We start from the raw sequence: 13068 nt of genomic DNA, 5'->3' as shown, positions 1-13068 counted from the left end.
TCCCTCTGAAAGCAACAAACCCTTTTGACATTGGAAATAACTGGAACATGAAAAAGACAATGTTTATACAGATTCAGAGTACAGAATGTGCAGCATTTTGTATCCACATTATAGGAACAAGCATTTTCTTTCTTTTTTCTTCGTGTGACTTCTACTGTTGTATGAGGGGAAAGGACCTCTTCATACTTCACTTCCAATTTCGAACACTTTGAATGTTCTTGTAAAAACGATTGCTTTTATAATCTCCGTCATTGTTTCAAATTATTACACACAGGGAATCTCTTCAGTGTATCTTTTAACATCAGAACAGGCACTAACCTTTTGGTCCGCCAGAAAGGTTCATCTTAATGATCTGCTTTGCTTCATTTTACGTGTTTTCCCTGAGCCTCAGAATAACTTTAGGTAGTCGAGTGATTTCCCATATATCATTTATTTATTTAGTAATTTATTTTTGTGTATTAATCTATGAGCTATGTATTTAATATTAAATAATGCACAGTCCTCTTCATGAGAGTTATGATAAACATAGAGCTTTCTCAGTGGTCCTTTGTTTTCAGTTTGGTTGGAATATAGGGCAGTACAGTTTGGGTGCTCTTGTCAGAGACAGTTTGTGTGCTGCTATTTCTTAACAGTTTTTTGCGGCAGCCAGGGTTTAAGAGACCTTTCCTGGGTAGTGTGTGAGCTCCCTTTGTCGCCTTCATTGGCAAGGAGACATAGGAGGGGTCCAGACAGTTATGGAGGAGTGAGTGCTCAGAGGAAGAACGTTTGGGGGTCACTGAGCTTGACGGGAGACCGACTTCACTATTGCTATCTGGTGTAGCACAGCCACTCTTGTCTTCCTCTTGCTCCTCCTCCTCCTCCTCCTCGTCATCATCACAGCACAATGCGTGGTAAAGAATTTTGTCACTGAAGCGAACTCTTTCTCTTGTGCCGGAGGTACGAGAAGTCTTGAGGCTGTGCGTGGAGCTGCTGGCCTCCTCGCTGGAGGAATCTGGAGTAACGATGCGGGGCCCATTGGGGATGGGCAACCCGCCATTCATCTGGGAGTAGACCGAGGCAGTGGAGGGGGACGGGGTGGGGGTCTGCGTCTGGGTGGGGATGGTCCCGCGTCCCAGCTCCGCTTGCAGATCTCCCAATTGCTCACCAGGAATGCGGGCGGTGGCGCCGGAAGCCTCCAGGTAGCTGCAGAACTCCCAGCTATCAGAAAGCACATCTGCATTGAGGAAATCTAGCCTGAAGGCCTCTCCCAAGCCTCGCTCGCTGCTAGACGTGCTGCTGGCTGTGGCCACCGTCCAGTCATCCGGCTCCAGGTCAAAGTCAAAGTCGGACGTTAGTTTATCGATCTGACCCACCACCTGCAATAGAAAAGGGAGAGCATGAGTGAGGGAACTGATGAGATTTTGTAGAGAAACACATTTTTGGCCAGACAGAGATTTCATTTCAGATCCAGATATTTCTCTATATATTCATTTTTAGCGGCCTGACTCTATAGAGGGCATTGTCGGTCTGTTGGTAAAGTTTCCACCACTTTTGGTCTAGACTGAAATATCTAAATAACTACTGGATGGATTGCCATGACATTTAGCACAGCCAGTTATATTATTTGCACAACCACTGTGTTTCCTAAGGTTTCCCGTTTTGGCCGGAGCATGCACAAAAGGGATGTGAGATGCAGCCCTCACAATGGTGTCACACTATTTCACTGATCAACAGGTGGCAGTCACACTGCAAGGAATGCAGCAATGCTCCCTCTGAGGTTTGAAAGAAGAAGACTGCAAGCTGGTTGACGTGCAGTATTTAAGTTTTTTTTATTTTTATTGGCTTTGCAAATATTTTATGAGGAAAGAAATGCACGCGCCACGTTTGTTAGACCTCAAGGATACACACAATGTGTTTTGGTTTGTTTACACGAAAACTCCCCAGGGTCCTTTTAATATTCACATGGGTTCAATATTACTCATATTTTGGTTCTTTCAGAAGCATTACAAATACAAAATGCAAAGTGATCTTACGTTTCACACATGTAGTATGTAAATAGACTCATTGTAATGACAAAAGTTGACAAAAGTGTGAAAGAAACCGAAAGTACTAATGTGGAACTCACTTTAATATAAATCTCTGTGACAGTTTACCGGATACTACATTACATGCAATTTCCAGATGCTTGACATCCCACTGATTTCCCCCCCACAGGCAGGTTTAACAAAAGCTAAGATTTATTCACAGCTGCTAATAGATCTGTGTTTGCCTTTACAGCTTGCCATTACAATACTTTTCATCCATAAATCCTTAATTGTTTCTTCATGGTTTTAGAATTGTTTTTATTTCTGCCTAAGCCTCCTGTGGACAGGTGTTGTAAATTAGCTTCATGCTACATCAAGACAAAATTAGATATCCGCTGGAATGAGTTTTTAGCAGTGAAGATCTGTCACTCCTCATCTAAGAGGCTTCTGCTGCTCTGAGAGAGAGAGAAGAACTGAAGAAGCCTCTTAGACGAGCGGTGAAAGCCGTCCATCCTCAGTCCAGCGGATGATTAATTTTGCCTTGATGTTGCACTGCAGCTTCCATGAATACGATGAAGGCACACTTATAGCTATACGGCACAAACACTTAACCCAGTGCTTTTCATGCTTGTACATTGGTGTATATTTAGATTTCCGGCGCTATTGTAATGTCCATGTCAAACAAAAACAACTGAAAATGTCACCAACTGCAGATAAATGTGTCCCCTAAAAGCCTTTAATTCATGAACTCAAAATTAACCTCAATGCTTCTACCATCAGCAGCCACAACAGTGAGTGTTTGATGAATAGAAAGCACTTCAGCTGAAATCACACTGGATGGCCGACAATACCAAAAATCCAGGAATGCTATACTTGACATTTTAGCACCTTTAATCAGCATGTTCTGCCCTCCACAACAATCTTTTGTTAAATGAAATCACTCATTGTCCATGCAGCTTGGAAATCATGCATATCCTCAAACCATTCAACAATCAATTCCAGTGCTTTAAACTCCCCGGACATTATTTTAGAAACCTACATATATGAGTTTGCAACATAATTACAGTTGAATAGCCAGAAAGAGTGTAGTTTGACCTTTGAGATTTGTGGAACATAATCATTTTTGTATATGTGCCTATGTAATTATTTGCAGTATTTTTTCTTTCCTGGCTCTTATGACTACAAAGCAGTACAGTGTTATCGACATCACAAAGTCTTATCTTTGTTTGTAGAAATAAAAACAATGTTATTCCATGCACAACTATCAGAATGTTAATACAAAGACACACTGATAATGTGCTCAACAAAATCACAGAAGATCTCCACAGCAAACATGGCAACTGACATCCATGAGCAAATATCTCAAGACGATTTAGATTGTGATATACAATTTGCTCACTGTATCCTTGAATTAAAAAATAAAAATAAACCACTGACTTACATCACCAGCTGCAAATGTAAGTGATAGAAACTTTGACGGATGACAATTCTTATTCTCCTCACTGCTGCATTTTACGCAGCTTTTGAATCCTTTTTCTTGAGATCTTTTATGCTGCTAGGTCACACCACATGCATTCATATCTGACTGTATACGTCGACATGAATTGCATTAGCTCATCTGTCAATGAGTTCCTTTGCAGATCTGCCAGTTGTGGCATCGTAAACGTCATAAGTACCTGGACCGTGCTTCTCTATTGGCAGACTGCCCGGAGGGAATTGGGCTGTATGAATCCTCTTACCCTTGAATTATTTCTCATGGAATTGTTTATGAAAGACGTTTTTCAGGCCCAGAGGAGACTGAAAACTTGAGTAAGGGACTAAACATGATCAAATAGTAAAAAAAAGAAATCTGCTAAATGTATTTCACAAGCTTGGCATAACACCAATAGAAGCTCACATTGCAATGAGCAGAACATTATTTTAAATTAAACTAATTTATGATTGTACTTAGAACAATTTAAACACACTGTATTGTGACTTTTTAAAGGGATGGCTAAAGGAATGGTTAGAATAATTTATTGTTGCCAAACTGTTTCTCTATAATGGATCATGACCCTGCTTTTTATCATTTTAGAATACATTCCCAAGTGTTAAAAGTAAGCTGCATCCGCTTCCAGCCGTGGTTAGCCTGACCCCTGCCTGCGGTGTGTAGGCTCATTTAGCTTGATAAGTGTCTCTGATTGAAGGGTTCTGCCGAATCGTTCTAGGTCACAATGCAGCAAATGCTCTTCGCAGCAACAATGAACACTAGTCTCTGCTTTTTTTTCCAGTCAGAGAATGTGTGATGAAGGAGCTATGGAGTGAATTAGAGGAGCAGATCGCTTTGGCACAAAGGATGAATGAACACATCAGTAAGCAGTCATTAATAATGCGTACAATAGGTTTAAAATAGAAAACAAGTTATGAAAATCAAACTAGACGGCAAAAGTTATAATGTTACTTAACATGAAAAAATGTTTTTTACAGAAGAACATGTACACCTTAGTTTTTATATTATACATGTATTTTCCTATGGTCGGTCCTATAGTGCAACTATGAAGTAACAGGCCAATTAAAATGTCAAAACATTAACCAAATATTGCACGAGTAAACAAATAGCCCAATGCTCATTTCCTATGCAATAACCAGCTCATGTTTACTGTGCCAATCCTGTGTACAGTAATTGAAAACACCTGTGTGACAACAAACATGTTCCATGTTTAAACAGACCATCTTCCCAGTTGCTACAATAGCTTCTAACAATGCCTGAAACGATAATAGTAGACATCGGAAAGTAATATTTGACTGGTTTTGTTTCCTTAAGATTCAGGACATGCAGCTTGAAGCTGTGATAAACCTCTGGAGTTAGGCTGTGTATCCCCCGCGGACTTTATGGCTCTACCACTCTACAAAGTTTATGATTCAGTGATGGCACATCCTTGTGACTGAAAAGACTCCATTTGCAACACAGTTAAGCAGAAGTGTATAGTGTAACAGTGGATATAAGTGCTGGGGATTTGAGTTTATCTTTAGTCTTTAATTTCCTCTCAATGCATCCGCTGACAACTTAACTAACTTTCTTTACTGTAAGTGGTGTTTAGTGGCAGCTACTAAAAACTATGATGATGAATATAGCAATATCTATGATTCTGTGTTTAAGTTATAAGCTCGCAAATTATCGCAATAAACACTTTTTTTTTTCAATAATGTTTTAGAATCCGTTTTATCCATTTTAAAAGCTGGATTGCCCAGCCAAGACTAAGCACTTCTGATCTTGTTTATACAGTCCATACAGAGCAATACGTGGTATTGGTACTTCTTCTTCACTGCACACTATCAGCCGGCAGCCATGAGTCAACTGGTCACTGCACCTGATCAACAGCAGGTCATATCAGAGCTCTCTGAGGTGCTTTAAGAGACGCAGCCTCAGCAGCATCAGGCAAGGCTTTATTACTGTACCTCAACACCTGTCTGAGATGATTGGGCTGGGCATTTGAGGTGAGTAAAAGAGGGCACGTGGAGAATTGTCTGTTACAGAAAGCTACAATGATGGAAAAGACAGGCAAGGATCATCTTACATAGAGTGACATGGTCAGTAATGTACAAAATCTCAGAAGATCCTCTTCTCAGGCGGTGGGGTGATTTGGGAAATAAGATCCATACGGTCTACTGTCATTACAAGAGTCCTTCTCTCTAATGATCAGCTCCACCTGGTATTATGATTTGCCTGTCCTCTGTCAATGCTAATTGCGAATGTTCTGGAATATAAATATAAGTACTGGAATAACTTATTCCACCACTATCGTTTAATGGGCTGAGGTTAAAATCAGAAGATGTGAGAAAATGTAGGCATGAAATTGCCTGTGATTAGGAGGGGAATATTTACCACATGTTCTCATCACTCCGTTGATCTTTAAACATATTTTAATGGGAATAGCTTGTTTTGATGTGTATTGATGACTTTCTGTTTGAAAAGATTTTGGTTAGCTTTCTAGTAAACAGATGGAGTCTTGTATACGTAACAGGTGCAAACGTGCATCTTTGACATGTTTATAATGATCATATAATGTTGTCCACATTTTCCCATCTTACATATTCTAGTATTTATCAGCAAATATAAAAAATAAAAAAACTGTGAAATATGGCATCTGTAGCAATGCAGTTTGTACATATGTAAAAAATATATCAGGTGTGGGTTACCAAAATAAATGAGACATAACACTCTCACTGGGTTCATTTGAAATGCACGCTGTATGAGTGAATTTTCTGTGGATCGCTTCATTACGCTGTGTTCAAGTGGCCTTTCTCCATCTGTTCCTGTGCCACCCGTTCTTCTGGGAGTCATTTTCAGAGTAGATGGAGAGAAGTTCGCAGTGCTTGTTTGTTAATTATGCAGCATCCAATGTTTAGCATGGCTTTGCTTTTTTTCATGGGAAAGTCAAAAAAAAGTGTTCAGAGAAGCTATTCAAACACATCTGTTATTAACACAAGTGTTAATTCTCTCTCAACATGTCACAATAGATTTCCAGCCTGCCCCTGTGCAGCTCTTCCAGCGCTGAAAGTGGTTTATGCCAGTTAGGAAGTCTCAGCAATTATCAAAACAGCCTTGCATGCTGGCTTGTAGAACATTTGCAAACATTGTTTTAATGCAGTTAGCTCCTGCAGTTATGCAGTTTCTTCTTACTCCTTAACCCATGCTTACTCCGTCTCAATTTAATTCCCCTCAAGACGTGAAGAGGGGACCATGCAAGCCACTCACAATGTGGTGATGTGTTTTTTTTCTTATCCCCCAGAAGCTAATTTATCATCCCGACTTCCTCTGAAAGTGTTTACTGGATTCACTAGAAAAACTGTCCAGTGACTCGTAAACGTGTGCAATCTCTTCGAGACATCTTATACACTATTGGATGAAACAGCACTTTGGGAGCATTTTGAATTTCTCGTTACATACTTAATATTACCCAGCAGTGTGTGAACAACATGCACAGCGGTGCAATATGTGCACAGCACTGTTGCCTTGAAAGCTGTGACCACATTACATGAAAGCTCAGGGCAGCTTTGTGAAGCAGGAGGCGGGTGCTCTGACTGGCTCGCACTGACCGAGGAACATGCCTTATAATCTTAACAAGGTCATGTACAAAGATTGAGACAGATTTTGTGTTAAAAAGGATGAGTATTTAGAAACATACTGAGCATGTGGATGGACAGCAGAGTAAGTATTTAAGACAATTTTATAAATATTTTTGATGCTCTCTTTCCTCAAGCAGAACTTCACTGAAATCCATTGAAACGCCTGTGAGTTCAATAGGACCTTTAGCTTAAGACAGAGCAAACAACACACTTAATAACAAGAAGTGTTTCATAGCCATGTCAAAATAAAAATAGATTTTGCCTTAATGCAGCTGTTGACCAAGTTGACTACCAGATTTCTCATTTGTCAATGTTTCTTTTGCAGCGTCAAAAAGACAAATTCCTGTCTGCAAACTGTACTTCTCAGTTACATTGAGTGTGGTTGTGATTGTACTCAGTTGAGTCTACAAAGGTCCAGTGGGTCTGTGGGCGGGACATATTACAGACAAGCCACAGGGACCTGATTTAGGTCAGGCTATCTTGATTGGTGAGTTGTGTTGCATGGTGTTGGCACAGGGATGAAGTGTCCTTTGAAGTGTTCGCTTGAAGCATTTGGTGTAATTATCCTGTCATGAGAGGGGCTATAAGCCTGAGACTTCATTAGGCACATGCCCCCTGCTTTTTCATCTTTAAAAAGAGAAAACTCATCTTTATGGAGGCCTTAAAGTGCTAAACAACGCTGTGATGAGCGTAGAGCCAATATCTCCTGACAACTCACTAATCAAAAGCATCATTACAAACTATACCGCATAATGGGCCTCATTTATCCCGTTGGGGCTTTATGAGAGGTGGGCTTCTGCAGTCCTTGAGGTCTGGAGAAACAACCACTTTCTTAGCCAAATTTAGGTCATTAGACTGGGCAAACTCATCCAGCTGCAGTATGGCAAATTTGGGAAGTTTATACTATTATGCTAGAGAGGTTATGGGTTGTACAATCAGTGAGGGGGCAAGATGGGAACTCTGTATTCCAGCAACAGGGAGGCAGCAGATGCAGCATGCGTTGGTGTTGGCAGAGCACACTGATCATTTATTGAGGTTCTCCTTCATTGCTTCTATCCGTGTTGAGAGGCCTAGCACTGGTAATGACCAGAGAAAGATGGTAGTGTCACGCTACGGGGCTCCTCAGTATGTCTGCTTCTCTGAGATAGCGCTCGGATTAGGCCCGAGTACTGTCAGGTCACGCTGGTCACATGCAAGGAAAAAAGGTGTGCATGTGGGTGCAGCCAGGCCACACTGACCCACTTTAATGACTCAGTAGGGTTTTTATCAACAACATGGTGTCTTTCTGTAGAAGGCCAGTGAAGGTCGAAAGTGATTACAGTTTGTCAAAACGCGGCAAATGTGCGCGTGTGTTTATGTGTGTGTGTGGTGGTTTGGAGGGAAAACGTAGTTGACCTATTCCCGAAAAAGGGGAGAATATCTCCAGCAAGGGAGAATGCAACGCCACGGGAACCGGCTCAGCCCAATCCAGCAGTAAATCCCTCACCCTGACACTTCGCACTGCCAGTGTGTCTACAGGCCAAATCAGTAAGCAGATAAGCAGCAAGTCTACCCTGAGAAGAGAAAGATACAAGTCTACCATAAGAAAAAAAGAGATAACCTTGATAGTACCGTTACATAGCTCCATGGCTATTGTGGAGTGCCTGTAGCTCAGGAGGTAGAGCAGGTTGACCACTTATTGGAAGCTGAGTGGTTCAATCTCTGGCTCCTTCAGTCCTTATGCTAAAGTGTCCTCGGGCAAGTGTGTTTGGATTAAGCATTTTAGAATATATCCTGATGAGCAGGTGGCACCTTTGAAAGCTCCGAATGGTCAGAAGGTACTATATTAATACAAGCCCATCATCTCATGTATGTGCTGGTGACTAATGATACTCTGTGTGGTGTGGGAATGTATGAAGACATATAAAAACAGTGGTAGTAGTTAATAGTCAATCGACTTACAGTTGGCAAGATTTTGGTCAGTATTGAAAGAACATATGAGAAACTGAAGAGAAAGTACATTGCACTTGTTTTTGTCTTAGTTGTTAATCACTTTCTGGGAAAAGCGTCTATAGATTTGGTTTCGGAAATTAAAACTTAAAGTCCACCTTTTAAGCTTCATTGAGTTCCTTATAGGTCACAAACACTGGCAACAAATGGGTCTCTGGCACAGGTAACTGTGAAAAGGCACACTTTAAAGTTCATGTACGTTTGTGTATGTCCTTGTGTTGGTCTAATTGAAACAAACAAGCACCCATCTTTGGTCTTGACTAATACATAATTCAAAGAAGGAACATGAAAAATATGAAAGATGGCTGTAGGGACAGAGGGAGACGGCCATGCAGCAGGCAAAAGACTGATTGGCAGGAAAATCACCTTCAATTACCTTCATCCAAATGTATTATCACGTTTAACTTGCGCAGCTTTTTAGGATCTCATTGTCAGCTTTATTCCACTTTTGTATCTATGAAGAACTTAATCATATCTTTGAAAAATATTGCCTGCAATAAAGACTTCTTTTCAACATCAGAGTTGATTTGCATCGTACTCACATAGTCACATTATCACTCATATAGAGTCACACACAGTCATCAATAACTTCATCATAAGTGAGGATGGAACTGCCCCCACTCAGCAAAATATTTTGCAGTATCCACTCTCTTCAGCCAACAAGACAGCGTGTGCTTATTATGGTTGCGTGAGAAATTATCTATGTCTAGTGTTACCATGCAAAAGCTATCACCTGCTCCCCTTTAGCTATTAAAAATATTTCCTTCCAAATTCCTGCTATGGCTCCTATCACTGACACCTCTCAGGCTGGGGACGGATGATATTTCCGAATGACAGTTTCCATGCTGCAGCAATGGGTGTTATTTCACAATTCCAAGGGTGTAAATGGATTTAGAATAACACACATAGATTAAAAAATAAAAAAAACTACCCTGAAGGCTTACACCTTTTTTCTTCTTATTTTTACCACAGTACCTTTTTCCCTACAAGATTATGCAGTTTGATATATTAGCTCTGTTGGTGGAGAAGAAAAAAGGAGATGTTAATGTCCAGTGTGTTGCATGTGGATCAGCTGTGTGGATGTGTAAAACTGGACAACTGTGTAATGTAGCTTTGTGTTAATCACTCTCATATCATCCATGACATCTTTAAAGTTATTGTGATTACTATTACCTATGTCAACAAGTCACACTTAGACACGGCAACCATTGCTACGTCGTAGAGGAGTGCTGCAAGCTGAAAGGTGTTTCAAATAGTTAAACCTTCAAGTTTTAAAAGTTAGGTTTGTAAAAGGTATCAATGGAACAAAGTCCTCCTTTTCAATCAAATGGATTACTTCTTTTTTGTATTTCCCTCTAAAACGTTCAATATGACCATTTAAAAAAAAAGTAGAATCCTTTTTGATTTTTTCTGTTACAGCCATGGTTGAACATCATGAGTTGAAATCCTTAAGAGTTCTGTCCTTGTAAATTTAGCAACCCGTAGTTTCCATGGTAACAGCAAGCTGTGCTATATATTACAGTAAATGCACTAAGAATGAGAAATGTTAAAATATATATAGAGTAAATATAATACCGTTCTGATAAAGACTAAGGAGAGTAAACGACAAGACTTGCATTGTTTCCTGTGAATCCTGTGTGCATGTGAAGGCCACTTGAGTCCATCTTAGGGATTTTCCAAACTGTAGGATATGGAGTTTGATATCATAAAAGACCTAAGGAGATGGGATGCACAGTGTGGTCTGAATGTCATGTACTTTGCTAATGATCATCCCCCAAACTCCTTCCAAAAACCTTTAGTGAAGGTAAAACAACTTCACACTACTTCTACCTTTTCTATGGAGACCTCTAAAGGTCACTTTGGAGAGTTTGTTTGAAGCATTTGAACAACCAATGCTGTTGGCTTCCTAGTGATAACAGTATCTGCATAATGTACCAACGTATGTACACATGCACCGTATAAACGCATGCTATGTAATGTGCGGTGAAAGTACGTAGAATGACCAAATAATGTGTAGGCAGCTGTTAAAAATGAAGCAGAGTTCTGTCTTAAACGCACCATGACCCAAACTATTGAACATTCAGGCCACATCTGCAGCTCTGCTCCATATGCAATAATGCTTGAAGCTGTTATGAGTCATATGTCCATATCTCTCCTTTTATTCAAACGTCAGCCATGAATCTGCTGTGGCTGTAACTTTTTTTTACAACTGCACTGGTTTACAATGTTGTGCTTTTTCACACACAGAACACATATATCCACATGTAGTAAGACATATCCATCAACAACAAGTATAAATCCTCCTGCACCAATATGTAAATGAACTGTTCCTGCCTATACCAGACAGGAAAGCTAACCAACATGCATTGAGCTCAGGGGCATGTTTAGTAATTGCTCTTTGTATTTGCATTATTATTGTTGATGATGCTAATTAGCTGGCACCTAGAAATATATATATATATGTGTGATTAATTTATTGATAATCAATGTTCATTTCTAATCATTGTACCTGCCACAAGATACTCATTTCTGGCTGCTTATGGATTTTCACAATACCCAACAAAACTCTGCTGTTACACAGACTTGCATCTTGATTGATAAACCCAGCCCAATAAAGTGAGCTACAATTAAGACGTGTCATGATATCTTCCGTAATATCCACTTGCTAACAGTCTGCCCTTTTGTAGAGAAGGGCAGGTTGTTGTTTTAAGCTGACACATGTATTATCGATTACAACGAAACATGAAACACACATGATAACCAAGTAACCACCAACACCTAATGTGAAGTATTTTTTAAAGAATATAACGGATGCTAGAGCACCAATCTACACTATTAGGCCTTGAATCAACATTCAGCTAAATCAGTCACATCAAATATCCACCATCGACTAAAACTCGGTCTACAACTGCCTTTTCAGCTTTACAGCACTTTTTTATTTGGTTGGAACTTGGGGTTAGTTTTCATTGTTGTCAGGCCACGACTTTGGCTGAAATGTCTGCGCTCAGAGAGCATCTGCTAACCCTACTATTAATACAGGGCATGCAATCAATATGCCACAGGCATTTCTAGGTTTCCTTGGCCTGCAGCGCTTATCTTAATGGGAGTGTGCTACCATTTTCTTTTATTGTGTGAACCCATATATCATTACCCGCCAAATATAGCTGGATCTACCTTGCTAAAAATGAAAACATTGAGGCACAGAGAAAAGAAATGCAATTTATTTTTATTTTAACCTTCTCTTTGCTGCTCTTGGGGGTGGCGGTGGTAGACCTCAGGAATTTATCAAGAGTTATTTAATTTCTGCTCCATCATCTTTGTTTCTGCTTTGAAATTTCAGATAAAGATTCCCCCAGTGTTTGTAGCAGCATGCTTCCTTGTGAACCAAACCATGTCTGGAGAGGAATATATGCTGTATGTTAAGCACCTTATATACAGGTAGAAACAGATTTCTAAGGACAGATATTTGTGATATTTGTAATACAACTTGCTTAGTCACATCTGCTCAGCAGCATGGTTGCATAATACATTGCGGCATTCAGTTCATTCTCAGCTGTTAAGGCTACTTATTCAGTTTGTAAGAAGAAACATTTCATGCAAGCACGTCACCTCCATATTTTATTGATGGTGACACTGACTTGTTATCTCTATTTCACAGCAAACCCTCCATTTCAGTAATTCACCTATTTAAGGATGTGGTGATCGCAAGCCTAGAAAGGCCTATTCTTGTACTTAGGTAACAGGACTGGCACCTGGTGTGGTTTACTTCTGTCGTAGGTCATCTGCACTCCACAAGGTTCGATGGTTAATGCTTATTCTTGGATGCCTCTTTTCACACTGTTGTTGCACTAAGCACTTGTGGCCACGCTGCTAGCTTGAACAAGTCTCCTCTGACCTCTCATCAACAAAGCATTTTCACCCTCGGGCCTGTGACTATGACTCACCGTCTGGAGGAGTGAGCTGTTTA

At 40.2% G+C, this 13068-nt stretch overlaps 1 protein-coding gene across 1 annotated transcript in view; it reads right to left on the bottom strand.

The window, feature by feature from the left end:
• Window positions 1–536: 536 nt before the first annotated feature.
• insyn1 (inhibitory synaptic factor 1) overlaps window positions 537–13068 on the bottom strand; it is a gene marked incomplete at its 3' end in the record, with an annotated part of 38481 nt that continues 25949 nt past the window's right edge. Inside the window, exon 2 of the mRNA XM_079217189.1 lies at window positions 537–1355. Coding sequence (XP_079073315.1) covers window positions 537–1355 — 819 coding nt within the window. The remainder of the gene's footprint in view (window positions 1356–13068) is intronic.

The sequence above is a fragment of the Taurulus bubalis genome (assembly GCF_910589615.1).
Source record: "Taurulus bubalis genome assembly, chromosome: 4".
NCBI lineage: Eukaryota > Metazoa > Chordata > Actinopteri > Perciformes > Cottidae > Taurulus > Taurulus bubalis.
Note: the sequence above shows the minus strand (reverse complement) of the source record. Positions and strands in the feature narration are given on the sequence as shown.